Source organism: Rhinolophus sinicus, chromosome 4 (genome assembly GCF_057876585.1).
Source record: "Rhinolophus sinicus isolate RSI-liver-muscle chromosome 4, RSI-T2T, whole genome shotgun sequence".
In the NCBI taxonomy this organism is placed as follows: domain Eukaryota; kingdom Metazoa; phylum Chordata; class Mammalia; order Chiroptera; family Rhinolophidae; genus Rhinolophus; species Rhinolophus sinicus.
The window spans coordinates 30,640,301-30,666,290 of NC_142504.1; the positions used below are offsets into that span (position 1 = coordinate 30,640,301).

At 44.0% G+C, this 25,990-nt stretch overlaps 1 protein-coding gene across 2 annotated transcripts in view; it reads left to right on the forward strand.

Annotated features, from left to right (window-relative positions):
- The first annotated feature begins 1,573 nt into the window (after window positions 1-1,573).
- The window catches only part of SLC25A13 (solute carrier family 25 member 13), a 178,512-nt gene continuing 154,095 nt past the window's right edge, over window positions 1,574-25,990 (forward strand). For both annotated transcript variants that reach the window (XM_019729757.3, XM_019729758.3), the window contains exon 1: window positions 1,574-1,786. In XM_019729757.3, the coding sequence (XP_019585316.3) occupies window positions 1,589-1,786 (198 nt within the window). In that variant the 5' untranslated portion in view covers window positions 1,574-1,588. The remainder of the gene's footprint in view (window positions 1,787-25,990) is intronic.

Sequence of the window (25,990 nt, forward strand, 5' to 3'; positions counted from 1 at the left end):
TGCACATACACTCTCCTTACAGACAGACACACTTCAAAACACTCATGTATTATTGATCTCTGGGTCTTTCCAACATCTACATCCTTGTGTGCAAGACATGTGCAAGACAATATGACTCCTTTCTCTCTCCCACACCCACATATAATCAGTTATCATGGCTGATTAATTTTGCCTCCTATGTATTCCTCTAGCCCTGTCCCATCTCTAGTGTCAGGTTCCAGCCTATCTTGTCTGGGTGTTCCAATAGTTCAGTCTTGCCTCATCCTCCCCACTGCAAGCAGACTGATCTATCTAAATGATAAATTGGTCACGTATGTACTTTCTGCCTTAAAGCCTTTTAGTTAAGGCGCACCCCCTTCAGCATGGCACCCAACACCCTCCATGACATACTCCCTACCTGCCTGTCCAGACCCTCTCCTTCTAGTCCCACAGCTCAAGTTACCTATCACGACCAACCACTTTCATAACTTGCTGTGGGCAATTTCTGGGCTCCTACTTCTCATTTTCTCTGGCTGGAAAACCCTTTCCCTCCACTTCACTGGACTAATGCACAGCCATTTTATAGCATTTGGCTCAGGCATCCTCTCCTTTAAGAGTCTTCCCCAGTCCTCAAGGTTCCCATAGTGCCCTGGGAACAGGTTGTTACCTTAACAGGCAACTTAACTATTTATACGTCCTCCTTCCGAGTAGCCCTTCAGCTGTTTAAGGACTGGGACCATCTTTCAAGTCATGTTGGTATTCCTAGCATCTAGCAGAGTGCCTGGCACATAGTAGGCACTCACTCAGTGTTGATTAATTAAAATGATTAGTAAAAAAAACTCTTTCACTGATAGGTTATATTTATAATTCACAAAATAGTGAAAGCCCTTTTCCCTGACCACCATTGCCTTAATTATAAATTTTGATGGCAGAGACAAATGAAATTCTGATGAAAAGGAATAAGATCTCTGGAGGTGATACATTTCATTTTTCCATTAAGATTTTCACCTATTTATTGTAGTAGGGGATTTTTTTGGGGGTAGTGGGGAGGTGGATCTTTTAACCTCTACCGTCCTTTCCAACATCTACATCCACCCAATATGCAGGTCCGGAATGTAGCCTCACAAATCTATGTTCTGCACTATATACATCTGTTTGGTACATCTAGTTTTCCAGATTTGACCTACAAGTGGGATTGCCAGGGACATGACTTTGCTATCTTCCCTTCAATTGGTCAATGCTTTTGGATCCATTATATGACAATGCTGAATGGAGTTTCTTGAAAGGGAACCGACATGGAAAAGCTGGCTAAACATGTGACAGTGTAGTTCTCAACTTTCCTAGGCTGTGTGACCTCTTGTGGGTCTTGGGGACCCTGTAGTAAGTAGCCGCTGGTACCAGCTGAAGCCCTTAGGAGTCCAACTGCCCCCCGGAGACAGGCTGGCACCCCTCCCGCTTCTCAGCCCCCGCAGGTCGCCGCTGCTGGACAGCTCAGCCGGGGTCACGTGCCGGCGTCCACTCCACCGCCCGCGGACCCAGGCCCGCCCCAGCCGCAGGGCAGAGCCCGGTGGATCACGCGCGCAGCAGCGGCCCGGGCTGGGTCCAGCCAATGGGCTGGCGGCGCCCGCATGACCCGCGCGGGCGGGAGGGCGTGGGGAAGCAGGCCGGGCGCGCACGCCGCCGGGCAGTATCGCCGCGTCCGCCGCCGCCAGGTCGGGAAGTGAGCCTCCAGGCCTGCAGTGCGAGCGCGCGGGGGAGAGGATCCCGCAGCCGCCCGCACCTGGAGCGAAGCATGGCGGCCGCCAAGGTAAGCGTCGGCCCTTTGCCCGGAGGAACGCGCTGGCCGGATCCGGCCCGGAGGCGCTTAGGCTCGGGCGTTCACGTGCCCGGTTGGTGCAACGGGGAAAGCAAATAGAAAGGGGCGCGGGGCAGCCGTTCCACCTTGCAGCAGCGGGAGGAGGGAGGTGATCACCACTCCCGGGCAGGACAGGCAGCCCGTGCGGGGACCGAGGCCCGACCTTGCGGCAGAAACTTTGCAGGCTGCACCCTCCCACTTGGCCCGGGTGGGGAGTCGGTGCCTGATCGGCGCCAGGCGGGCTGAGTCAAGGCCGGCGAGGAGAAGCCGGTGCGCCTGGGGCGGGGGAGGGACCAGGGTCAGTAGGTCCCCTGGGCCACCCCAGCGCGATCCTGCTCCTGACCCCGGTTGTAGTTGACCCGGGCTGCTGCTTTCAGGGGGCACAGCCGGGGCTGCAGCCTGATCCTCTTAGGTTTCAAAGACTCCGCCCTCCCGCGGGTGAGGAAGTCACCTTGACTTCCGTTTTGGAGATGGCTTGGGAGAGTTGGCCTGCGCGAGTCTGCGGACAAACTTCAGAGGACCCCCCCCACCCCGCAACCCCCACCTTTCTCATCCTTCTCCCCACTCTCCCCATCTGACAACACTTACATACCGGCCTCTGAGCGTTTGAGAGGCTTCTTTTTAGAAATGACAAAACAGATTGTCCTGGGAGCCTCTAACTCCTGTGAAGTTCTACTTAAAAGGAATTCTGCGTAATGTGAATCATTCACTAACCCAGAGGAAAGGCAACTCCGACAGCTTGACCTTTCCTCTTTCACCATTTCTTGAAACCTGGACACCATTTCAGCCTCTTTGGACTCCATTTCAACTTTTCTGGCAGAATACCATATTTAGTCCCAATCACTTGAATCATTGGAATTTATTGCTTTTAATTTTAAGTTCATGAAGGCAGCCCTTTAATCAAGCCTATACAACTTCTTAGCTCATTTTAAGTGCAGTGAACTTAAATATACCCAACATTTCAAACATTTGTCCTTAATCAAAACTCTGTGATAACCCTCAGGAGGAAAACATGGCCAACACATCATATTCCTGTTTATTCAAGCAAACTAATCACATTTGCAATGGAAATTGTAAGCAGACAAATATATTTAAATGCTGTTCTATGACTTAAGTTTCTCCAGGCTCCCAAAATCTGCAGGCTTCTTCATGTTCTTAAACTATGTGTCCTAAGTGGCCTTTCTCTTTTCTGTAGTTACTCTGAGTTCTATCCACAGGAGTGTGCTCTGGGTGTGTGTGGGAGAATTGTGTGTGAACACAGGTATATGTAACTGTTTCATGAAGATTCTCTGAAGATCACAGGGAGTCATTTTGGAAGCCACATTAACCCTTTCAAGCATAGTGGCCCTTGATCTTTTCTTTGCATTACATTTGGGTGAAATCAGATTATATGGCTTGGTGTGAATTAGTTCCCTCCAGGTGACGTCTTCCAGGTGGGAGTAGATACCCATACTTTACTGTCATTTTTCTATACCTGTAGATGAACTAAATAAATTTACTTAATTTGGATGTAAAATAATTGAGCAACCTAGATTGAGAAATCTGCATATAATTGGGATATAAGACTGATTAGCTAGTATGAAGTAAAATAAGTGACATGGAGGCAGGTTTAACTTTTTGGTTGTGTTTTTATTAAAGTGTCACATCATATCAATAAGTGCATTTGAATTTTAGCCAAGTAGTGAGAGTCAGGGAAAATGACAGATTTCATTTTCACTCTTTGGGAACTTGTGTTTTTGTTTTTTTCATTCATTTAAACTTGCCTCTTTTCAGGATGTTTGATGGCTCACATCACATATACATATATTTACAATCCAACCGGACATAAAAATCAAGTCAGAGTAGTTGAGAAAAATAGGATAAAGGGAAAGTAAGATGAAGCCAGGACTAAGGTTAGCAGAAAATACAGATGTACTTGTTAGAGGTGACTGAATTTTCCAGTAGCCAAAGCAAAGAGGAAACAATCAGTGAGGTAAGTTACTTACGAGAGAGGTTTCCTTGTACTGCTATCTGAGGGCAGCCTCTCCCTACGTCCTTTTACATGCTGTGAGCGAACTGTGTTACATGCTACCTCGTGACCACAAATACATGTCTGTGGGTTCCCTAAGGCCATTTCTTATCATGTCCGTCATTGCAACTCAAGGGCAGTACAGTAAACGTACTCTTAAAAGGCCCCCACGTGAGCTGTTCTGGTCTCCTGTAGTCCAAGAGTGCCCCTTATTTACGTAGTGGCCTTTGGTCACTATATTTGTGGGGTAATTCTGTCTGCTAGTCAGTGATGGGCAGCACGAGTTACTGGTCATGCTTTCTGCTGTTTTTCTGGAGTGCAGATAGTATTATTCCATGTTGAACACAGAGCCAGAGGCTTAACAATCTCATCCTCTTAACACTTAGGAGCCTGAGGAGAGAAGCTCATGTCAATGGAGTATCTAAGAAATTGGGCCGAGATTCTTGAACTCAGCAATTGTCGGTGCATGCCAGCACTCAGTGTGGGGAATTGTTTGAGTATTTAAGCGGATTTGTTGGTTTCTGGATGAACTTAGCCACAACTAGCAGTGCCTTGATCTCTTGTCCATTTATTAGTTTCCTTGGTCTTTCATTTACTCAAATGTAACTACCTCTTATTAAATAGGAAGGCTGAGAACCTAGTCTTTACTCTGCTTTTTGTTTCAATTTCTACGTGAAGAGTAATGCTTAATGATGCAAGAGGTATTTTTTTTCCCCATGAAGTAACATTGATCTAAACCTCTTGGTGTTGCGAGAAGAACTCAAAAAGCTTCCATTCTCTCCTGCTTACTTTTGTAGGAAGGAATGGATGGGGGAAGAGGCAAGACCCATTGCAGTGATAGGGAACAGCAAATGCAAGGCAGAGAATTGAGAGCACATACTACAGTTAGGGGATAGCAGGTACTACAACAAATCAAAGAGCTTCTAACAATTACAGAGTGCTTATGAGATATGAGACTTGGTTCTAAGTGCTTTTCATTATTAACTCAGTGCTTCTTATGGTCCGATGAGGTATATGGTATCATCCCTGGTTTACAGATGAAGACTGAGACACCAACAGGTGATGTAAGTGGCCTAAGATCTGATAATTAGGAAGTGAAGGAGCTGGGCACAAATCCAGTCAGTCTGGCTCCAGAGTCTATGCTCTTACCCTGTCTACCATATTGTCTGCCTTTTGGTTTAGCATGGTGGAGGGCAGAATATATGGGCGATGGGGAGATGGCTTAGGAGGGGAAATTAGGGGCCTCAGTGTAAACCAGACTTTTATTTAAGAACCACTTACATAGTGCCTACTGGGTGCCAGGCACTTTCCCAAGTGCTTTATAAGTATTCCTCAGTTAATTTTCATAATACCAAGAAGTAGGTGCCTTCTATTTTTGTCCTCGTTTAAACTGAGGTCCAGAGAGATCAAGTAATTTTGTTAAGGTTGTACAGTGAGTAAGTGATACAGCCTGCACTGGAACCTTTCCAGTCTGTGTTCAGAGTCTCTGCTCTGAATTCCTCTCCAACCAGGCCTTAAAAAGAGTTCCGTTTGCAAAGGTACATGTAAGGGTTCACACACCATCAATGGTGGACATGCATATTTCCTGATCATTACAGCCCAGTACGTTGTATATGTAGAATGCTCTGGCAGTTGGTATATGCTCCACTGCATTGTTAGTTGGTTGAGTGGCTTTTCTAATAGATGGTGCAGGCCACAGATTATCATATATCTTTTTTAAACAGCTTTATTGAGATATAATTCATATACCATACAGTTCACCCATTGAAAGTACACAATTCAATGTTTTTATATCTTCACAGAGTTGTGCAGCTATCATCACCATCACATACCTTTGTAAAAATTTTAACCCGAATGTTCACTATTTAGTACTTGGGCTATATACTTAACCTCCATGTTTTTCATGTTTCTCATCTATAACAAGACCCTCTTTAGAGGTTTGTTTTTGAGGATCAAATGTGATTGAGTTTATTAAGGATATTCTTCAGATTGAAGGTTTCCTCTCCCTTATGGTAAAAAACTGCCAGGCATTTGGTAATATAATAGAGCAGACCAGTTTGCATTTGGTAGTAGAATAGAGCAGACCAGTTTTTGTGCTAGGCGGGAATGAATTCTTGAGTTGGTTTTATGCTACGCAGATGATGGTATGTTTCTGTGGTTTCACTGATGTTTAGATTTAGTGTTTCTTAAATTGACGGCAGTGGATAGGCCTTGGGTTTTATATAACACAATGATCCTCATTTCTCCCTCATCAGGTCTGTCTACCATATTGTCTTCCCTGTAGTTTAGCATGGTGGAGGGTAGAAGATTCGTCACTTTTATCGGGTGACGAAATGGTATCCCAGAAAAACTTGTAATTGGCCCACATTCTCTTGAAATCCCTTTGCTTTTTGCATATTGCAGGCCAGGGGGTGTCAGCATATTATGGTCATATAAAAATGCTGTTGCCTGGGTCTTACCCAGAGGTTCTAATTTAATTGGTCTAAAGTGTGGCCTGAGCCTCAAGGCTTTTAAAAGCTTCCCCCCCCCCCCCCCCCCCGGGAATCAAATGTGCTTCTAAGGCCACTGCTCTAGATGTTATCCTGCTCTTTGCTTCTGTTGATCCTCTGGTGGTTCCTTCTTGGGATAAGGAAGGAATGCAGTGAGATAAATGAAAATCTCTGGTATGTCAATTCAGGGAAGGGTGTGTAGGGGTCCCTACAAGTTCTCTTCTTTCTTGACAATTTCTTTTCAGTCTTTCTGCTTAGGCATCAAGTTTATACAGTTTTGTAATTATCCTAGAATATAGGTTTTATCACCAGATTGATTAAAAGCTCCTTTTTTCCTCCTGTGAAGTGGTTTTCCAGATCAGAGTAGGTGTTTAAGGAGAGAAAACTTGCAAAGCCTTTCCCCTGACAACCTTAATTTGGTGTGTTTCCTACCAAACTGAGGTCCCATAGCTTTACAAGCGTTGGTTAGTAAATACAGAACAGGAAGGTGGGAAGCGTTGTAAGTCAATGTGTAGTGTAAGAAAATCAGGGAGCAGGTCTTTTTGGATATTGTCGTCTTTTATAAAATTGCGGTTGGGGGGGGGGCTCTGACTCCTTCTGCTTCTTTGACTTTTTGTCCCATGAACTCTTAAATGGAATTATTCCTTCCTGTGTTCTCCACTATCTGTGAGGACTAGGCCCACAGAGCATGGTCCTTTCCTACTCTACTGATTCATAAGCACCTATCCTTCCTGCCGTGTTTCCTTGGCTGCCTTTGGTGGGTTCTTAGAACAGAGGGATGTATGCGTCTGCAGATACATGTTGATTCTGCATGGGAGTAAGTAGTGTGTGCCTTGTCACAGTGACATAATGCCCTCAGCAAAATATTTAACAGCACTTGAGCAAACCTTTTCTGTGGCCTGTGTCACGCAGGGCGTCATGCGGGGTCTCTGGTCCCGCTCCCCACATAAAGAACGCAGGACATGGTGAGGCCAAAAAGGAACACCCACGGAGCCATTGATAGGGGAGTCATACCACTATAGTCTCACTGGCGGCATCTGCTTCTCACAATCTGCTCTTGCTAGCTCAGCCACCATCTTCTTGCTAGCCCCCATTTGCTGCTAGCGTAGCCACAGCAGTTATATTAGTGGCCAATGGCTCACTGGTTACAGCTAACGGCCAACTAGCCACAGCTGATGGCCATCATTACAGTTGATGGCCATTTACTACCTGACTGAGCACCTTTCCACGTGAGGGCGAGCACCTGGAAACTGCACTCCTGGCTCTTTCCCGACACCTGTTTAACCAGACCTCTTTTTGGGTCAAACCGACCCAGTTAATGGTAGCTTAGGTCTGTTAGCTCAGAATTATTCTCAGTGGCTGATTTGTAGAGTGGTGGTCTGGTTTGTTGATTGGAAACGTTTAAGAGAGAGAGTTGCTCATACTCGCCATTTCCTTTGGAAATTTGCTGTGCTGTTGCATGAGTGAAAATAGGTCTGGATGGTTCCTTTTGACTTTAGGTGCTGACAACATAGCAAAGTAGGCAGTGTTGAAATTCTTAGCAATTCAACCTAAATAAACCACTCTATTTAATGACTGTTATTAGGCTGGTAGCTTTGTCTTGATTTCCACATGTAGGCAGTTTCCACATGTTATCTATGAAAACTGTTGACTTGATATGAGGCAGATATTTCAAGATACACTTACTGTTTTATGGTAAAATATCTTTTGCCTCAGACTTGTGCAGTAAAATTTGTAGGACAATTATAAGTCTAGAAAACATAAGTAAGTGTAGGGGAGGAAAAAGTTTCCCTCGACCCTTCTAGGGTCCTTGGCTGGGTCTGAAAATTCAACTGACAAAAACAACTTAACAGGAGAAACAGCATACCAATTTTATTGAATTTTTGCACATACCTGGGAGCCTTCACAAGGGAATGAAGACCACGAAGGAGTGGAGGCTTTTATTCCTTTTAGACAAAGAAACAGTAAATGGGTGAAGAATTGATAAGTCAAAGTCAGGTTAGGGGTAGTAAGTGGTGAAGAAATGAGGAAGACTAGGGTTAGTTTAACAAGGTTGGTTTGTACAGATTTCTCAGCCCCCAATTCCCCATCTCCGAGGATAAGAATGTGTTCCCTCCTCCTGATACAGGGAGGGAGACCTTTCACCTGGGAGTTTTTATGACTAGTTTCCGGGAAGGAGCGTGTGCTGGTGGTTGGGGTCGAGGTCAAAATGACCTTCCCGCTTCTGCTGTCTTCTCACTCTGCTTCAGCATAAGATATTCAGTACGCGGAGGTGCTATATTTTGAGGTAACGTGTCCTGAACCCCATCCTAAGTCTGATGTGAACAGGCCTGTGACTCCAGGTACACATTTGGTAATTGCTCCGAGTTAGACATGTGACGTGCATATGTCTGATCCAGGCCACAGCTGTCGGCTGAGCTGCAGAGGACCCCCGACTGCTCAGTCAGCACACAGCTGCTCTCTTATGTGGGAAGAGGCTTTGAGAACTTTTTATTTTTTTTAATCCACAGCTCTGGTTTAGTGAAAGCGCCCTTGCCTAGAAGGCATGCGAACCTGGGCTGGAGGCCCGCTGCCTTCACTGATGCCGAGAACATGGACAGGTCTAACTTTTCTAGGTGCTTAGTATCACCGTACGGAAAACAGGGACCATTTCTGACATCTGGGATGAGCAGATGAAATACAACGTGGGAAAGCACTTGGGGAATTATGAAGTGCTGAGGGGATATTAAGAGATGGTCGTTGGAGACGGTGGGACATTTCTACCTAACTGAAAAGTAGGGGACATAGCTATTTGGCCTACCTGAACAAAACATGGTGCGCTTTTCTTAAGCGTAGGGTCCATGGAATACAAGAACGGCTACCCAGTGTAGCTGCTTCAATCATCACATTCACTGAGTGGTCGTTTTGGAGCCTTGTTCCTGGAAGTTTTTGGTCCCAGGACCAGCGGCACTGGTTTTACTTGGGAGTTTTCGTTAGAGTCACAGCATCTTTTGACTCACCCCAGGCCAAAGAGTCTGCAGTTTTAAACTAGATCCCCAGGGGATTGTATGCACATTCAAGGTTGAAGACTCTTGGTCTGGAACCCTGGGTCCTGTGTCATTAAATGTAGCTGCCTTTCTAAACCAAGGGTGCAGCACCTTTTGAATTGGTTGTCGTCAGTCAGTTCAACTTTTTGCACAATAAATACACAGTGACAAAATTCAGTATACATTTTTGGATTCTGCAGGCTCATTTTGATTCCACATTGGGGGCCGGAGTGTTGTTTTGGAAAACATCTCTGAATTACTATTTAAGGGAATGTGTGATTATTATATAGGGGTCGTACTTTTCTCCGTTAATTTACTGCCTGCTTATACTTAAAGTTCCTGAAATTGAACTTATGCCTGGTCTCTTTTTCGACATTCTCTCCTAAAGGTCACTCAGTTGTAAACCTGTTGGCCTGTCCTTATTTCTGGCCTCATTTCTGGACCCTGTATCACACCCCTTCTTTCCTGGAATGCCTTCTATCAGCTGTCCTCATACCCTTTCATGGTGGGCCTCTTAACTCTCATAGTATGCCTTTATTCTCCTTTGCAGCCTTCTTTTGGTCCTTCTGCTTCCCCCTGAAATGTTGGTGTCCCCCAAGGCTCTGCCCGAGATCCTCTTCCGTCTGAAGGGTGATGGCTCCATGCTAGCGCCTCAAGCACCAGCCTTGCATTTTCAGCTGTTTGTTGGAAATCTCAACTTGTCTGTCTCAAAGATATGTCCAACTTTACTTACCTAGAATTGAATTAATCTTCTTGGTCATTCCTCATTTTCAGCCTGGAACTTAATTTTCCTACGTACCTGTTGTGGGCAGCCAGGAGAGAACATTATTGGCAGGAATTTGGATGTGGGCAAAGAGATAGGTCAGTTAAACCCTTCTGCTTCCCTGAGCAGGTGTGTCCTGTCTCTTCCATTTATGTTCAGGTCTTCATTGCTTTTTAGCTACAGTGTTGCCGTAGCTTCCAAGCTGGTCTTCCCTTTTGGTCTCTTCCCTGTACTTCACTCCATTCAGCCCAGAACTGTCAAAGGAAGCTTCTACGACTGGCTCTTCTTGCTACATTAGTAGCAGTACTATGTTCATGGGTAGAGCACGTCACAGTTTTTTAAAAAGGAATTTGAGTATGTTATTGATACCAACCGTCTGCCAGCTCCTATGCTAGTGCTGTGCTTCCCCAAATGGGTAAGCTATTGGACTTGTTTTCAAGAACTCAGTCTATGGGGAATAAAATAGCCAGATAATGTGAAGACCCAAGCTTCATTATTTAATCTTTATAATCACCTACAAGGTAGCAGGGAAGGTGTAACCTCTTTTGACAGAGAAACTTAAGGCTCAGAAAAGCTGTGCAAATAGCAATAAAAACAGCAGCTTACATTTATATAGCGCTTATGAAAGCCAGGCACTGTTCTAGGCACTGTGTATAGGAAGTAATTTAATCTTCATAACAATCCTATGACATGTAAGTGCTGTTACCGTCTTCATTATACAGATGGGGAAACACGTATACAGTGAGGCAGAGACATTACGTGACTTGTCCAAGGTCACACAGTTTACAAGTGGCAGAGCTATGATTTGAAAGGGGCAACCTGGCTCCTGAGTCCATGCACATAACCACTGTACTGCACTGCCCTCTTTGGTTTACCTTGCTACACAGTGTGGCTTCATGTTGCCTACAGAATGGAATTTAATCTCCTTAGCCCGCCCATGTGTCCTTGACCTTGGCTGTTGGAGAGCACTCACTCCCTTCTCATGCGCTTCACAGCTGTTTGTGAATGGGACTTATCCAACCCCTGTTCAAATTCCTCGCCATAAAGCTATGGCAAAGTATAGCAGGAAAAAAGGGAAGCCTGGTTTGTTTGTTTAGCTTAGAGCTGTCAGAGATAGGAATGTTTCTTGTCATTTCTCTAAATTGGTGGGCACATTTTGTTTATTTAGTTCTTCCCATCCATTTTAAGAAAAGAGGTCTTGGTTTTATTTCCCCACTCCCTGAAGCACCTGTAAGGATGTTAAAACCCATATCCTAAGTTTATAGTTTTTACCGTTGGTTTGTTCTAATCAAGATTCAGACACAGTCCACACATGGCATTTGGTTGATACGTCTTTTAAATCTAGCTAACGGGGTCGTGGAGGTGGCTTGAAAGGAAAGGCTGCTGACATATAAGGTCTCTTATCTGACTCTGCCAGGCCCGCAGGCAGGGACGTTCATTCCTTGTGAGTATTCACACACTTATTTTATTGCAGGATGAAGTTGACTATGTGTTGGAGGACTCCACTTTCTCGCATTGTTTTTCATCTCAGTTCCAGAAGTAAAAGCTCAGCTTTGGTTCTCTTTCTATGGTGCTTCTTGGAGATTTCTGTTAGTCCATTTTGGGTGTCCACCGGCAGTTTGAGAAGAGCCTGCTCCTGACCTTTCCCCCGTTTTCTACTGGGTTATTTGCCTTTTCACATCGATTTGTTCTTTAAAGAGCTCTTTAAAATTAAGAACCTTGGCCCTCTGTCCTGTTACACATTATTTTGTTGCCGTTGTTTGATGTTTAACTGGTTCATACTTTTGACTTAAAAAAAATGCTCTACATTTATTAATCTTTTCCTTTACAGTTTCTGGGTTGTATGGATTCTGGGTTCTCTGTCATGTTTAAACACAGGTTCCTCACTTTTTATGACATAAGAAACCACTTGTGTTTTTCCAGTACTCTTCGTAAGTCTCTCTAGCTCTCTCTCTTTTTGAATGTTAAATTTAGTTATCTGCAATTATTTTGATATAGGATGAAAGGTAGGGAGCCAGTTTCACTTTTGTTGTTGTTCAGCCCCAGGAGGTCATGAACCTTCACTAATGCCACATCAGCAGCCAGTGGGACCTGCTGCCAGCTCAGCCAGACCCTCTGCTGGTTCACATTCTTAAGAGGAAATCTGATTAGTTCAGAAAGCCAGGAGAGCCTCTCTTTAGGGCTCAGCTGTCGTCTGATGACTCAGTCAGCGGGCCGCTGTGAAGATGGAAAGGACACAAGTCACTGGGAAGCAAGGCACTGCTAGGTTCTATCCCAAATTGCGCTACTTTCATTCAATTCTTATTCTCGTGTTTTCTCTCTATCTCTCTCTGTCTCTCTCTGTCTCTCTCTGTCTCTGTCTCTCTCTCTCTCTCTCTCTCTCTCACACACACACACACACATAGATAAGAAAATAGGTCATATTAATGATTAGCAATAGTGAGACTTTAAATGTCAAATTGCAAACTCCATAAAATAGGTACAAATAGCAGTCTATGAGGGGAATCTGGAAAATCTTCCTGGAGGAATTGCCATTTGATGTAGGCCTTAAAAGAATAGCAGCATTTTTGAAACTTCTCATTATGGAAATTTTCCATAATGTGCGAAAATAGAAGAGTATAACAAACCCTTATGCTCTATCTAGCCAGTATCAGTAATTATCAGTTTATGGCCAATATTGTTTTATTTATACCATACCCTCTCTCCTTCCATCCCCCCGTTTTTTCCAAAGCAAATGCCCAACATTGTATCATGGTATCTGTAAATATCAGCCTGTATCTCTAAAACAGATTTTTAAAACGCCTAACGAAAATATCATCACACCTAAAAAAATTTCAGTGATTTTTTTTTTCCAGTGCCATCAAATTTCTGTTCTGTACACATTTTACGCATTTCCCCTATTGCCTTATAATTTTTAAAAAATAGTTATTTGAATTGTCATCTACATAAGGCTCAGGCATTGCAATTGGTTGATATGTCTTAATTTTCTTTTAATCTGTGGGCTCTCTTGCTCTCTCAACCCCTTTTCCTCTGACAGCCAGATAACGTATGGTTGAACTCATGGACTCTGTTCATATTTGGCTCTGGGAAAGGTACTCAACCTCTCTGTATCTCCATTTCCTCATCAGCAATAGGGGCATATGTGTAGTTACCTCCTAAGGCTATTGGGGTGGTCAGTGTGCTCCTGTTTTATAAAGCTCAGACCTGGGCCTGGGACACAGAAAGCTTTATGGAAGTGTGAGCTGTGGATTTGAAACAGACAAGTTGCTCAGAGTCATGTCACAAGTCCGCGGGTTGTGGGAGAGGGCGGAGGAGGGCTCATTCGAATGAAATTGTACAATCTGTGGGACAAGAATCTGGCTGTGCTTAGGGCTCCTGGTCTTTTTCTTTTGGCTTCCCCCGGGGTTCTTGACTATTCTGCAATTATACGATGCTGATGTACAGCAGAATTGTGAACAAGTAAGGTATTATTTAGTGGAAGCAACTTTTCTATTGTCTTTTGATTTGCTGCTTTCCTCTGCACTTATTAAGTTAGCTATTCTCTCTCAGAAGCCATTTTAACGTCTGTGGCATTATCTGGGCTCCAGCAATTTGTGATCTCCTAAGTAGAACCTTTCAGCACTTTATAAATATGTCATATACTTTTTATATTCCTTTGTTCCCTACCAGGAACACACATCCCAGTCTTCAGAACAGCACAATCAGTTTTTATTCATTTAAGGAGCAGTAGTAATTTGACACTTGCTAATATGTAACAAATTATGTTGGAAGCAGTAATTACAATTGCAGCTGGTTCCTAATTATACTGTAACCTTGATGCTTTAAAAAAAAAATTGAGACTGAGTTCAGCACATATTCTGCATTAGGCAGAATAATATTCTGCATTAGGCAGACCTGCCTTCTACTGAACCTTGGGCATGTATGTATCATAATGCCAAATCAAAAAGACTTTATTTTGAATAACTTTGAGTTACAGTGTTGTCCAGTAGCACGATTCACAAGGATAACTTAAAGTCCCCCATCTTTGCTGCCAAATTCTTGTATCATAGTTAGTGTCAAAGCGACCTGGGTCCCAGGGTTATTTTTGGCCCTGTGATATGCTACTACTCATTTAAGACTAAGTGTCTAAAATGCCTCCGTGTCCTCATCTATAACATGGGGTTATTAATGACTCTTCACCTGGAAGAGTTTTAGTGATGTTTAAATGAGATCAGATGTAAAGCTCTTAGCACGATGCCTAGCATCGCCGTAAGGGCCCAGTAACAGTTAGCGGGTCAGTGTTCATTGCTATAATCAATAATAAGTGATCCAGCTCCAAAGACCTTGCCTCCGCGACTCCCAGCTCCTGCAGAATTATGATCTTAGTTCTGCCTCCTCTCTGCCTTGTGACACTAGTACGGATCAGCACACACTTTATACCATTCACTTGTTGATAAGCCCATCTTTCCTCCCATGGGGCGGGACCTCGGGTGTATTTGGCATTTTCTCCTCAGTGCCTGGCACTGGGCCTGGTACATGATAGGCTTCCCCCAGGCCATTGTGTTGCATGAATGAGCAGGTGGAGCGGCACCGTCTAAAGCAGCGGTTCTCAACTGGGGGTGGGGTAGTTTTGCTCCCTGGGGATATTTGGCAATGTCCGGAGACATTTTTGGTTGTCACATCTGGGAGCGGGGGTTGCTCCTGGCATCCAGTGAGTCGAGTCCAGGGATGTTGCTAAACATCCTACAAGGCACCAGACAGCCCCCTACAACAAAGAATGATCTGACTCAAAATGTCAACGGGGCCAAGATTGAGAAACCCTGGCAACCTGACTGCCTGGGTTGTTGCCCTGGGAAAAGGCATGGCTTGGGCCACATCGACCTGTATGACCTGCAGTTTTCTCAAATAGAAAGGAAGAGACTCCAACCTTCTTCAAGGATTCTAGAAAGGGAGATTTATACAGTTGTATGTGTAGTGACTGCCCAATCAGGTTCGTCTTGATGGTCCTAGCTACCCATGATCTTTTTGTTTTTGTTGTTCTAATAGACTATGTTTTCATCAGTTTTAGGTTCCCAGCAAAACTGAAAGGAAGATTCAATATACCGCCTGCTGGCACACATGCATGACCGCCCCCATTATCATCACCCCCCATCAAAGTGGTGCATTTGTTATAATTGACAACCTACATTGACACATCCTTATCACCCCACGTCCATGGTTTACATTAGGGTTCACTCTTGGTGTTGTGCATTTTATGGGTTTGTATACATTTTATAATGATGCTGTCCATCATTATAGTATCATCTTATTTTTTCCCTTTTCTAGACGGTCATATAGTTGGAACCATAGGGTATGTAGCCTTTCAGAGTGGTTTCTTTCACTTAGTAACATGCATTTAAGTTTCCTCCATGTCTTTTTATGGCTTGACAGCTCGTATCTTTTTAGGGCTCAATAATATTCCGTTGTCTGGAGGTAACCATAGTTTATGTACGCATTCACTGACTGAAAGACAGTCTTGACAATTATGAATAAAGTAGCTATAAACATCTGTGTGGTAGTTTTTGTATGAACATGTTTTTAACTCCTTTGGGTAAATACTAAGAAGCATAAATGCTGGAGTGTATGGTAAGGGTATGTTTAGTTTTGCAAGAAACCGCCATCTGTCTTCTAGAGTGCCTGTACCATGTTGCATTCCCACCAGCACTGAAGGAGAGTTCGGTTTGCTGCACCACCTCCCCAGGATTTGGTGGTGTCAGTGTTGAGGATTTGGGCCATTCTAATAGGGGTGTGGTGGTATCTCGTTGTTTTAATTTGTAATTCCCAGATGGCATATGATGGGGAGCATCTTTTCATATGCTTGTTTGCTATCTCTATATATTCTTTGGTGAGGTTTCTGTTAACAGGTTTGGCCCACTTTTTAATTGGGTTGTTTGTTCTCTTATTATTGAGTTTTAAGAGTTCTTTGTGTGTTTTGGGTAAGAGTCCTGGGTTGACTATTCCTTTGCATATAGTATTTTTATCCCAGTTTTTGGCTTATCATTTCATTCTCTTCACAACGTCTTTCACAGAGCAGAAACTTCTATTTTAATTAATTCTCGCTTGTCAATTCTTTCTTTTATTGATCATGCCTGTGGTGTTATATCGAAAGAGTCATTGCCAAATCCAAGTCCATCTAGGTTTTCTCCTGTCTTATCTCCTAGGAGTTTTACATTTAGTTCTGTGATCCACTTTGTGAAGCGTGTAAAGGTCTATGTCTGGAATCATTTTTTTTTTTGCATGTGGATGTCCAGTTGTTCCACCACCATGTGTTGAACAGACTATCTTTGCTCTTTTGTCAAAGGTCAGTTGACCATATTTATGTAGGTCTTATTTCTAGGATTTCTATTTTGTTCCATTGAGGATCGTTACCTCTTCTTGGAGAATTGACCTTTTTGTCCTTATATAGAGTCCCTCTTTATTTTTCATAATTTTCTTTGTTTAAAAATGGTCATTGTCTGAAATTAATATAACTATTTCTGCTTTCCTTTCGTTAGTGTGGACATTTCTCCATTCATTTACTTTTAATCTCTATGCGTCTTTATATTTAAAATGGATTTCTTATAGATTGCATATAGTTGGGTCTTGTTTTTTGATGCATTCTGACAATCTCTGCCTTTTAATTAATTGTTACATTCAGACTATTAACATTTAAAGTGACTTTGATTACCCTGCTTGGTGTTCTCTGATCTTTCTGGACCTGTGGTTTGGTGTCTGACATGGATTTGGGGGAAATTCTTAATCATCATTATTTCAAATATTCCTTCTGTTCTCTCTTCTCCGTCTGGTAGTCCCATTATATGTATGTTACACCTTTTGTGATTGTCCAATAGGTCTTTAGTGTTCTGTTCTGCGTTTTTTTTGGTGTGTTTTTTCCCCCAATCTTTTTTTCTCTTAGCTCTTCAGTTTTGGAGATTTCTGTTGAGATAACTTTAAGCTCGGGGAGTCTCTCCTCAGTTGTGTCAGGTCTGCTAATAAGCCCATTAAAGGCATTCTTCCTTTCTGTTACAGTGCTTTTGATCTCTCACATTTCTTTTTGGCTGTTTCTTAGAGTACTGTCTTTCTGCTTACCTTGCCAGTCTGTCCTTGCGTGCCATCTACCGAATCCATTAGAGCCTTAGCATATTAATCATAGTTTTAAGTTCCTGGTCTGCTAATTTCAACATGCCTGCCATATGTGTGTCTGAGTTTGGTGCTTCCTCTGTCTCTTCAAATTGTGTTTTTTGCCTTTTGGTATGCCTTGTCATTTTTCTTGATAGCAGAGACCTGATATGCTGGGTAAAAGGAACTGCTGTAGAGAGGCCGTTGGTGATGTGATGGTAGGAGGCAGAGGGAGAGGAAGTGTTGTTCTCAAACCCTCTGTCATGTAGGGTGTCATGCGGGGTCTTTAGTCTCGCTCCCCACATAAGAACCCAGGACATGGTGAAACCCAAATGGAATACCCACGAAGCCATAGATAGGGGAGTCATACCACTATAGTCTCGCTGGTGGCTGGGTTGGAGACACAGGAAGCAGGAGCCACACTAGCCGCAACCTGCCCTCCACTTCTCTCTGCCAGCCACCCTCACTTGCTAGCTGTAATCCGCCGTGCTAGCTGCAATCCACTCTTGCTAGCTCAGCCACCATCTTCTTGCTAGCCCCCATTTGCTGCTATCTTAGCCACGGCAGTTATATTAGTGGCCAATGGCTCACTGGTTACAGCTGACGGCCAACTAGTGACAGCTGATGGCCATCCAGTCACAGTTGATGGCCATTTACTACCCGAGTGAGCACCTTTCCACGTGAGGGCGAGAGCCTGGAAACTGCACTCCTGGCTCTGTCCCCACACCCTCTAATTAGGTCTCAGTCCGTTAGAGAGTCTGTGTCCCTGCACAGGACACTTCCCAAGTTTTTTTAGTTTTTTGTTCTCCTTGGGTGGGAGGGTGGCTGGAGTCAGGTATTTCCCTTCCCTCTGGTTAGTTAGGCTTTGGTAATATCTCAGGAGGTTGGGCTTTTATGACATAATGTGTCTCCTGAGGGCAGAACAGGTATAAAGAACTGAATGCTGTGATGTGTTTCAAAACGGTTCCCTTTCCTCTCCTCCACCTGGAGGTTTTTCTTTGATAATTCACTGTGAGTGAATAACCAGCTTGAGTTCCAGGAGGTAAAATTCACAAAAGTGTGGGGGACCGCCTATGTCTAGGTCCCCCTAGAGTTTTAAAATCTCCATCTTGTCCACACTTGAGCCTTCAGCAATTCATCATTTGCAGTTTAGGTTTTCCTCTGACACTGGTTCCTGCGGAGGTTTCAGATCATGGGTTTCTGCTGTGGTAAGTCGTGATTCTCCGGGTCTGCCTTTCTGTCTCTTCAATTTTGGGGGCAGTGGTTTTCCTGCTCACCTCACTTCTCTGACAGATCTAGGGAAACTGCTCGATTTTTCAGTGTTGTAGCTTTTTACTTGTTAGGACAGAGTAGCAACTTCTCGGCTTCTTACACGCTGGACCTCTGGAAACCAGAGGTCTCCTTATCATTTTTTGCAGAACTTTTCTGTACTGGAGAAAGTCTCTACAGTATAAGGCCTGCCTGTCAGACGTGGTCAGAACTTAATTCCCACCTTTCCTTGCAGCCTGGACACAAGCACATGACCTCGCTCTGCCAATTAGATGCTCACATGTGACTTTGATTTAGAAGAGGGAAAAGTGAGGAAGCAGCTTGTTGTGAAGTTTCCATGGCAGCTCACCTGACAGGGAACCCAGGCAATCTGCTTTTGTTGTGGGAGCTGAGGTGGATTTCTCTCCTAGTGATTCTGGAATAGTTTTGGGTATCGCTGGTGGCGCCTTAGCCTCAAGCTGATTCTCCAGCATTTCTAACAAAACTGTGATCATCAGTAGAATTATTTTTAATTTTAATTTTAAAAACCTTTTTATTAAACTACAGCTAACATACAATATTAATGTGTTTTCCTGAAAATAAGACCTAACCGGAAAATAAGCCCTAGCATGATTTTTCAGGATGACATCACCTGAACATAAGCCCTAATGCGTCTTTTGGAGCAAAAATTAATATAAGACCCCATCTTATTTTTAGGGAAACACGGTATATTAATTTCAGGTGTATACCGTAGTTATTCAACATTGATATACCTAAAGAAGTGATCACCATGATAAGTCCAGCAACTGTCTGACACCGTATCACACTATCACAATATTATTGACCGTATTCCCTATGCTGTACGTTACATCCCCATGACTTACTTGTTTTATACCTGGAAATTTGGACCTCTTATTCCCCTTCGTCTTTTTCATCCCTTCTAAAATTTTCCAATTACAATTGACATTCAGTATTTTATATTTCAGGTGTACAGCATCGTGGTTAGAAATTTATATAATTTAAGAAGTGATCCCGCTGACTAGTCTAGTACCCACCTGCCACTATATAGAGTTATTACCGGATTATTGACTATATTTCCTATGCTTTACTTTACATCCACATGACTACTTTGTAACTACCAATTTTTACTTTTTAATTCCTTCACCTTTTTCACTCTGCCCCAACCCCCTCCCATCTATCACCCCATAAATTTAGTAGCCATCTGACACCTTGCATAGATGTTACAATATTATTAACTATATTCCTTATGTTACACCCTACATCCCATGACTACTGTGTAACAACCAATTTGTACTTCTTAATCCCTTCCCCTTTTTAACCCATCCCTAACCCCTCTCCCATCTGGCAACCATCAAAGTGTTCTCTGTATCTTTGAGTTTGTTTCTATTTTATTTGTTTATTCATTCTGCTCTTTAGATTGCATTTATAAGTGAAATCATACGATGTTTGTGTTTTTTTGTCTGACTTACTACACTCGGCACAATATCCTCTAGGTCCATCCATGTTGTTGCAGATGGCAAGATTCCATTCTTTTTTTTTTGGCTGAGTAATATTCCATTTTACGTACACACACACACACACACACACACACACACACACACACCGGGGGTGCCAAGAAAATGTATACAAGTGGACACTTTGTCAGCGTTGCTCAAGCAGCAGTTCGCTGTAATCAGAAATGTCTGGATGCTGATAGTAACCACTTTGAGCACCTCTTGTAATTGCAGAAGTCAAACGTGACTTGTAGTCATCTTTTGTTATCAGTGTATATTGAGTATTACAATTGTAATACAGTTTTTTCTATCTTTAAATATGTATACATTTTTTTGGCACCCTCTGTATATTTATTTCCTCGCTTTATTCATTCAGGGACACCCAGGTTGACTCCATGTCTTGGTTATTGTAAATAATGCTGCAATGAACATAGGGATGCACACATCACCTCAAAGTAGCATTTTGAGTTTCTTCGTATAAATACCCAGAGGTGGGATTACTAGGTCCCTCTTTATCTCTTGTTATAACCTGTGTTTTAAAGTCTACTTTGTCTGGTATAAGCTATTTTTCGGTTTGTTTCCATTTCCATGAAATATTTTTTTCCATCTCTTTACTTTGAATCTGTGTGTGTCTTTTGATATGAAATGAGTCTCTTATAGGCAGCATATGTGAGGGTCTTGTTTTCTTATCCATTCAGCCACCCGCTCTTCTGAGTGGAGCATTTAACCCATTTACATTGAAGTAACTGTGGATAGATATGTAGTTATCATTTTATTTATTTATGTATGTATGTATGTATGTATGTATGTATGTATGTATGTATTTATAGCTTAAAGAAGTCCAGGATTCCTTGTAATACTGGTTTGGTGTTGATGAACTCTAGTTTTTTCTTGTCTGGGAAGCTCTTTATCTGTTCTTCGATTCTAAATGATAACTTTGCTGGGTAGAGAAATCTTGGTTGTAGGTCACTGCTTTTCATCACTTTGAATATTTTGTGCCAATCCCTTCTGGCCTGCAAAATTTCTGTTGAAAAATCAGCTGACCGTCTTATGAGAGCTTCTTTGTAGGTAACTAACTGCTTTTCTCCTGCTGCTTTTAAGATTCTTTCTTTGTCTTTAACTTTTGACATTTTAATTATGATGTGTCTTGGTGTGGGTTTCTTTGGGTTCATCTTGTTTGGGACAACATCAGGTGTACCAACATTCACATCGTAGGGGTACCAGAAGGAAAAGGGAGAGAGACCAAGGAATTGAAAATATTTTTGAAGAAATAATGATGGAAAACTCCCCTATCTGGCAAAGGATATGGATAGTCAACCCCAGGAAGCAGAGAGAGTCCCAAACAAGATAAACCCAATAGAATTTGGATAAACTGTTTTTATTCTTAGCCTGTCATCTTTTTTTGTTGTTGCTTACTTCTAAGTTGAATACATGCTGGACCTTCTCGCCTTCCATTCATATTTGGGATTAGAACTATAACATCCTTGTGTTCACCGCTTATATTTTTTAAGAGTAGCTAGTAATTATTACCAACATTATGTATCACTTTAGGATTCACAAGGTACTTTTTCTTCATTCTAATTGGTCCTTAAGATAACTTTATGAAATAGATAAGTAGATTTTCTCATTTTTTCCATTTTATAGATGAGGAAAGTAAAACTCAGAGATGTTAACTGACTTGTCCAAAGTCACCACGTTAGCAGTACACTGGTCCCCATATCTTTAAAGCTGGTGATGTCTGCTTATGTCAGAGTGAGCAAGCATCTTCTATTATCTCCATAAGGAGTTAAAAATATAAGAAAATGTCTATTTCAGAAAGACTCATAATGTATCTTGTCAAATTATTACTCTTAGGAACATCTACTGGAATGTTAGCTTTAGCTTAGTAACAATAATAAAGTCTAAAATTAGTGTGTTTAAAATTATTTTGGCATAAGAGAACCCACAGCTAAAACACCGCCATTTATTTCTTAACTGTTATGCTCTCCTTCTTAATATCACAATTTTAATGATGATCGCTTTATAGTTGTTTAATATTTGTCTACAATAGCACAGAGTTAAATCCAACACATTTCATAACCTGCTGAATCCTTCTGATAAACATCTCCATTGGCCCTGAAATGACCTGCTTGTGTAATTACCCAGTTGGTTAACATTTGTGATGTTTGGTGCTTTATATGTCAACTGTTGAATGATTATGAACTTTTGGGGGTGGATTACACAAAAATGTTGTGGTTCGAAGAATGCTTAACATGACATCTTATCTGTATACTAATTTATATTTCAGTAACTTTTTTCATAATTACTGCTCTTCATGTATTAGAACTTAGGGAAACTGTAGGATGAAGAATGAGTGACTCAGTGAATTCAAAAAAAATTTTTTTCCTTAAATTTGATGAGACACCTCTTTCTTCCTCTCAAGTTAATGGTAACTTAGTGGTTTTGGGGAATTCCAAACTTTCTTTTGTAATTACTGATTGTATCAGTCAAGGTTCACTTGCAGAGAACAGAATCCACTCTAGCTGGTTTAAGCAGAGGAAGATTTATTACAGGGTATTAAATGGCTTACAGAATTTGTTGGGAAGGTGAAGAAACAGACTTCAGGTTGAGCTCTCAGGAATGACTTCCAGAGCCTCACAGCAGAGCAGGCCACCAAGGGAGCAGTTGCCTCTTGTGCAGTCATGAAACCTCCTGCCAAATGGGGAGTATTTCAGAATGATGCTGACATGGGCAGGAGGTTGCCACGGGAAAATCAGACGCTCCCAACACTGGTGCTTGCTGGCAGAAACAGCAGGAACATGGCCCTTAACTTCCAAATCAGTGTCTTCCAAAACTTTGTCTTCCAGATCTCCCTTACCTTCATCTGATAGCACCTAAACCACATAGCTGCAAGGGAGTCTGGGAAGTGTACTTTTAACTTCTTTTGCAGTGCAGGAAGATACTGGGAAGAAGGGTGGACCCCAGTTGTTAGGTCACACCCAGCAGTGCTTTCCGTTGGGATTCTGGTCCACTTACTACACCTTCATTCTCAGGTACAAAAGACCATGTAGGAACATTTCTCTCTCCCTCTCCTTTTACGGCTTGTCACACTGTATACTTGCATGTGTGTACATGCACACCCTCCTCCACACCCCACAGTAGCCTGCTTTGGATGAGCTGTCTCTTCTTTTTATTTCATATCTAAGGTAAATAATTATTTCATGACAGTAAAATTTTCACTGTAAGCCTGTACTTGTCTTCGCTTTCAGACCTTTTAGGTTTGGGAGGGTGATGGGGGAAGTATTGCTGAGTGAAGGTTGTGTTGTGCAGTTGGTGAAGTAGGAAGCTGAGTGTCATGCGGGAGACCTTGCTCGCTGCGCCATTTGTCATGCGGGAGACCTGCGGGGTCTCTGCTCCCGCTCCTCATACAAGAACGCAGGATATGGTGAGGCCAAAAAGGAACACACAAGGAGCCATGGATAGGGGAGTCATACCACTATATTCTCTCTGGCGGCACTATACTCTCACTGGAGGCTGGATTCACACTGTCCGCAAACCGCCATCCACGTTTGCCAGCCCAGCCGCCATCTTCTTGCTAGCCCCCATTCTTCTCCCTTCCTTCTCCTTCTCGTAGCCACAGCAGTTATATTGTGGCCAATGGCTCACTGGTTACAGCTGACGGCCAACTAGCCACAGCTGATGGCCATGCAATCACAGTTGGCCATTTACTACCTGAGCCAGCACCTGTCTATGTGAGGCCGAGAGCCTGGAAACTACTCTCTGGGGCTCTGCCCCCACACTCCACCCCTACAGGCTCTCGCCTCACAATCTACGCGACAAGCGTCTTCCGCGAGGGGACCTGTGCGAGGAGCCTGGGGGTGAATGCAATATCCTGGACACAGCCAGGCTCTCTGGGCACAGCCAGGGTTTCTCAGGGCACCACCAGTACTCCTGGGCACTGCCAGACTTCCTGGACTTCTTAGGGTACCACCTGTCTTCCCGGACACAGCCAGGGTTTCTCAGGGCACCACCAGTACTCCTGGGCACAGCCAGACTTCCTGGACTTCTTAGGGTACCACCTGTCTTCCCGGACACAGCCAGGGTTTCTCAGGGCACCACCAGTACTCCTGGGCACAGCCAGACTTCCTGGACTTCTTAGGGTACCACCTGTCTTCCCGGACACAGCCAGGGTTTCTCAGGGCACCACCAGTACTCCTGGGCACTGCCAGACTTCCTGGACTTCTTAGGGTACCACCTGTCTTCCCGGACACAGCCAGGGTTTCTCAGGGCACCACCAGTACTCCTGGGCACAGCCAGACTTCCTGGACTTCTTAGGGTACCACTAGTTTCCCCGGGCACAGCTAGGATTTCTCAGGGCACTGCCACTTTCTCTGGGAACAGCCACACTTCCTGGACACAGCCAGGGCTTTCAGGGCACTGCCACTCTCTGTGGGCACAGCCACACTTCCTGGACACAGCCAGGGCTCTCAGGGCACTGCCACTCTCTCTGGGAACAACCCGACTTCCTGGGCACAGCCAGGGTATCTTCAGGGCTCAGCCAGACTTCCTGGACTCAGCCAGGGCTCTCAGGGCACTGCCACTCTCTCTGTGCCTCTCAGGGTACCCTGCTGGAACAATAGCGACTCACAATCAAGGTGCTTACATATTCTCAATGGCGGCCAGTCAAGAGACAAAAGCAAATATCCCCCCGTTCCACTAACAACAGTTCCCAAACAAACAGTCAAGCGGTCCATTAAATTAGGGATGGAAGGCAATTCCCCATAGTCCATAGTCATTCGCCAGGACTGTCCTGGGGGTGAGGGACGACCTTGACCTCACCCTCATCTCCCACGGAGGACTCAGCAAGCGTTACCTCCTGGGACTGTAAGTCCTGCATCCGGGCTGCCTGAGCAGGAACTTCCCCGGCCCACAGGGCTGCAACGACCTTTGCTTTCTCCGGCCTGTGCTGGTTGGGAAACCGTCCATATCTTTCCTCCTCTCCACGGGGCTCCATCTCTCCAGCAGCTGCATGGCTTTTCCTGTGCTGGTGGGAGAACCGTCCACGTCCTCCCACCCCTCCACGGGGGTCCAGCTCCCCGGCAGCTGCTCCTCCTGGTCTTCCTGAGACTGAGTGTTCATACACACGAACTGCTCCACCGTCTTTTGGAGAGCTTTGGCCAGCACCATATCCTGCCGACTACGCCATGTGTCGTGCGGGAGACCTTGCTCGCTGCGCCATTTGTCATGCGGGAGACCTGCGGGGTCTCTGCTCCCGCTCCTCATACAAGAACGCAGGATATGGTGAGGCCAAAAAGGAACACACAAGGAGCCATGGATAGGGGAGTCATACCACTATATTCTCTCTGGCGGCACTATACTCTCACTGGAGGCTGGATTCACACTGTCCGCAAACCGCCATCCACGTTTGCCAGCCCAGCCGCCATCTTCTTGCTAGCCCCCATTCTTCTCCCTTCCTTCTCCTTCTCGTAGCCACAGCAGTTATATTGTGGCCAATGGCTCACTGGTTACAGCTGACGGCCAACTAGCCACAGCTGATGGCCATGCAATCACAGTTGGCCATTTACTACCTGAGCCAGCACCTGTCTATGTGAGGCCGAGAGCCTGGAAACTACTCTCTGGGGCTCCGCCCCCACACTGAGGTTGGGACCCGGGATTCTAACCTAGTGGTTCTCAACCCAGCCAAACATTATAATCTCACGGTGAGCTTTAAAGATGCCCATTTCAGAGATTTTAATTCAGTTGGCCTTTGGTAGGGCATTGATAAAACTTAAAAACCTCTCAGACGACTTGAATGTGAAGCTGGGGATGAGAGCCTTGGTCCTAATCAGGCAGAATTGGACATTAGCTAAAGCTGTGGTTCTTAAACTTTAACAGGACCGGGATCAGCTGAAGGACTTGTTAAATCATAGGTTGCTGGGCTCCACCCCCAGAGTTTCTGGTTTGGTAGGTCTGGGGTCTGGTGTGAGAATGGACTTTCTAAAAGTTTCCAGGT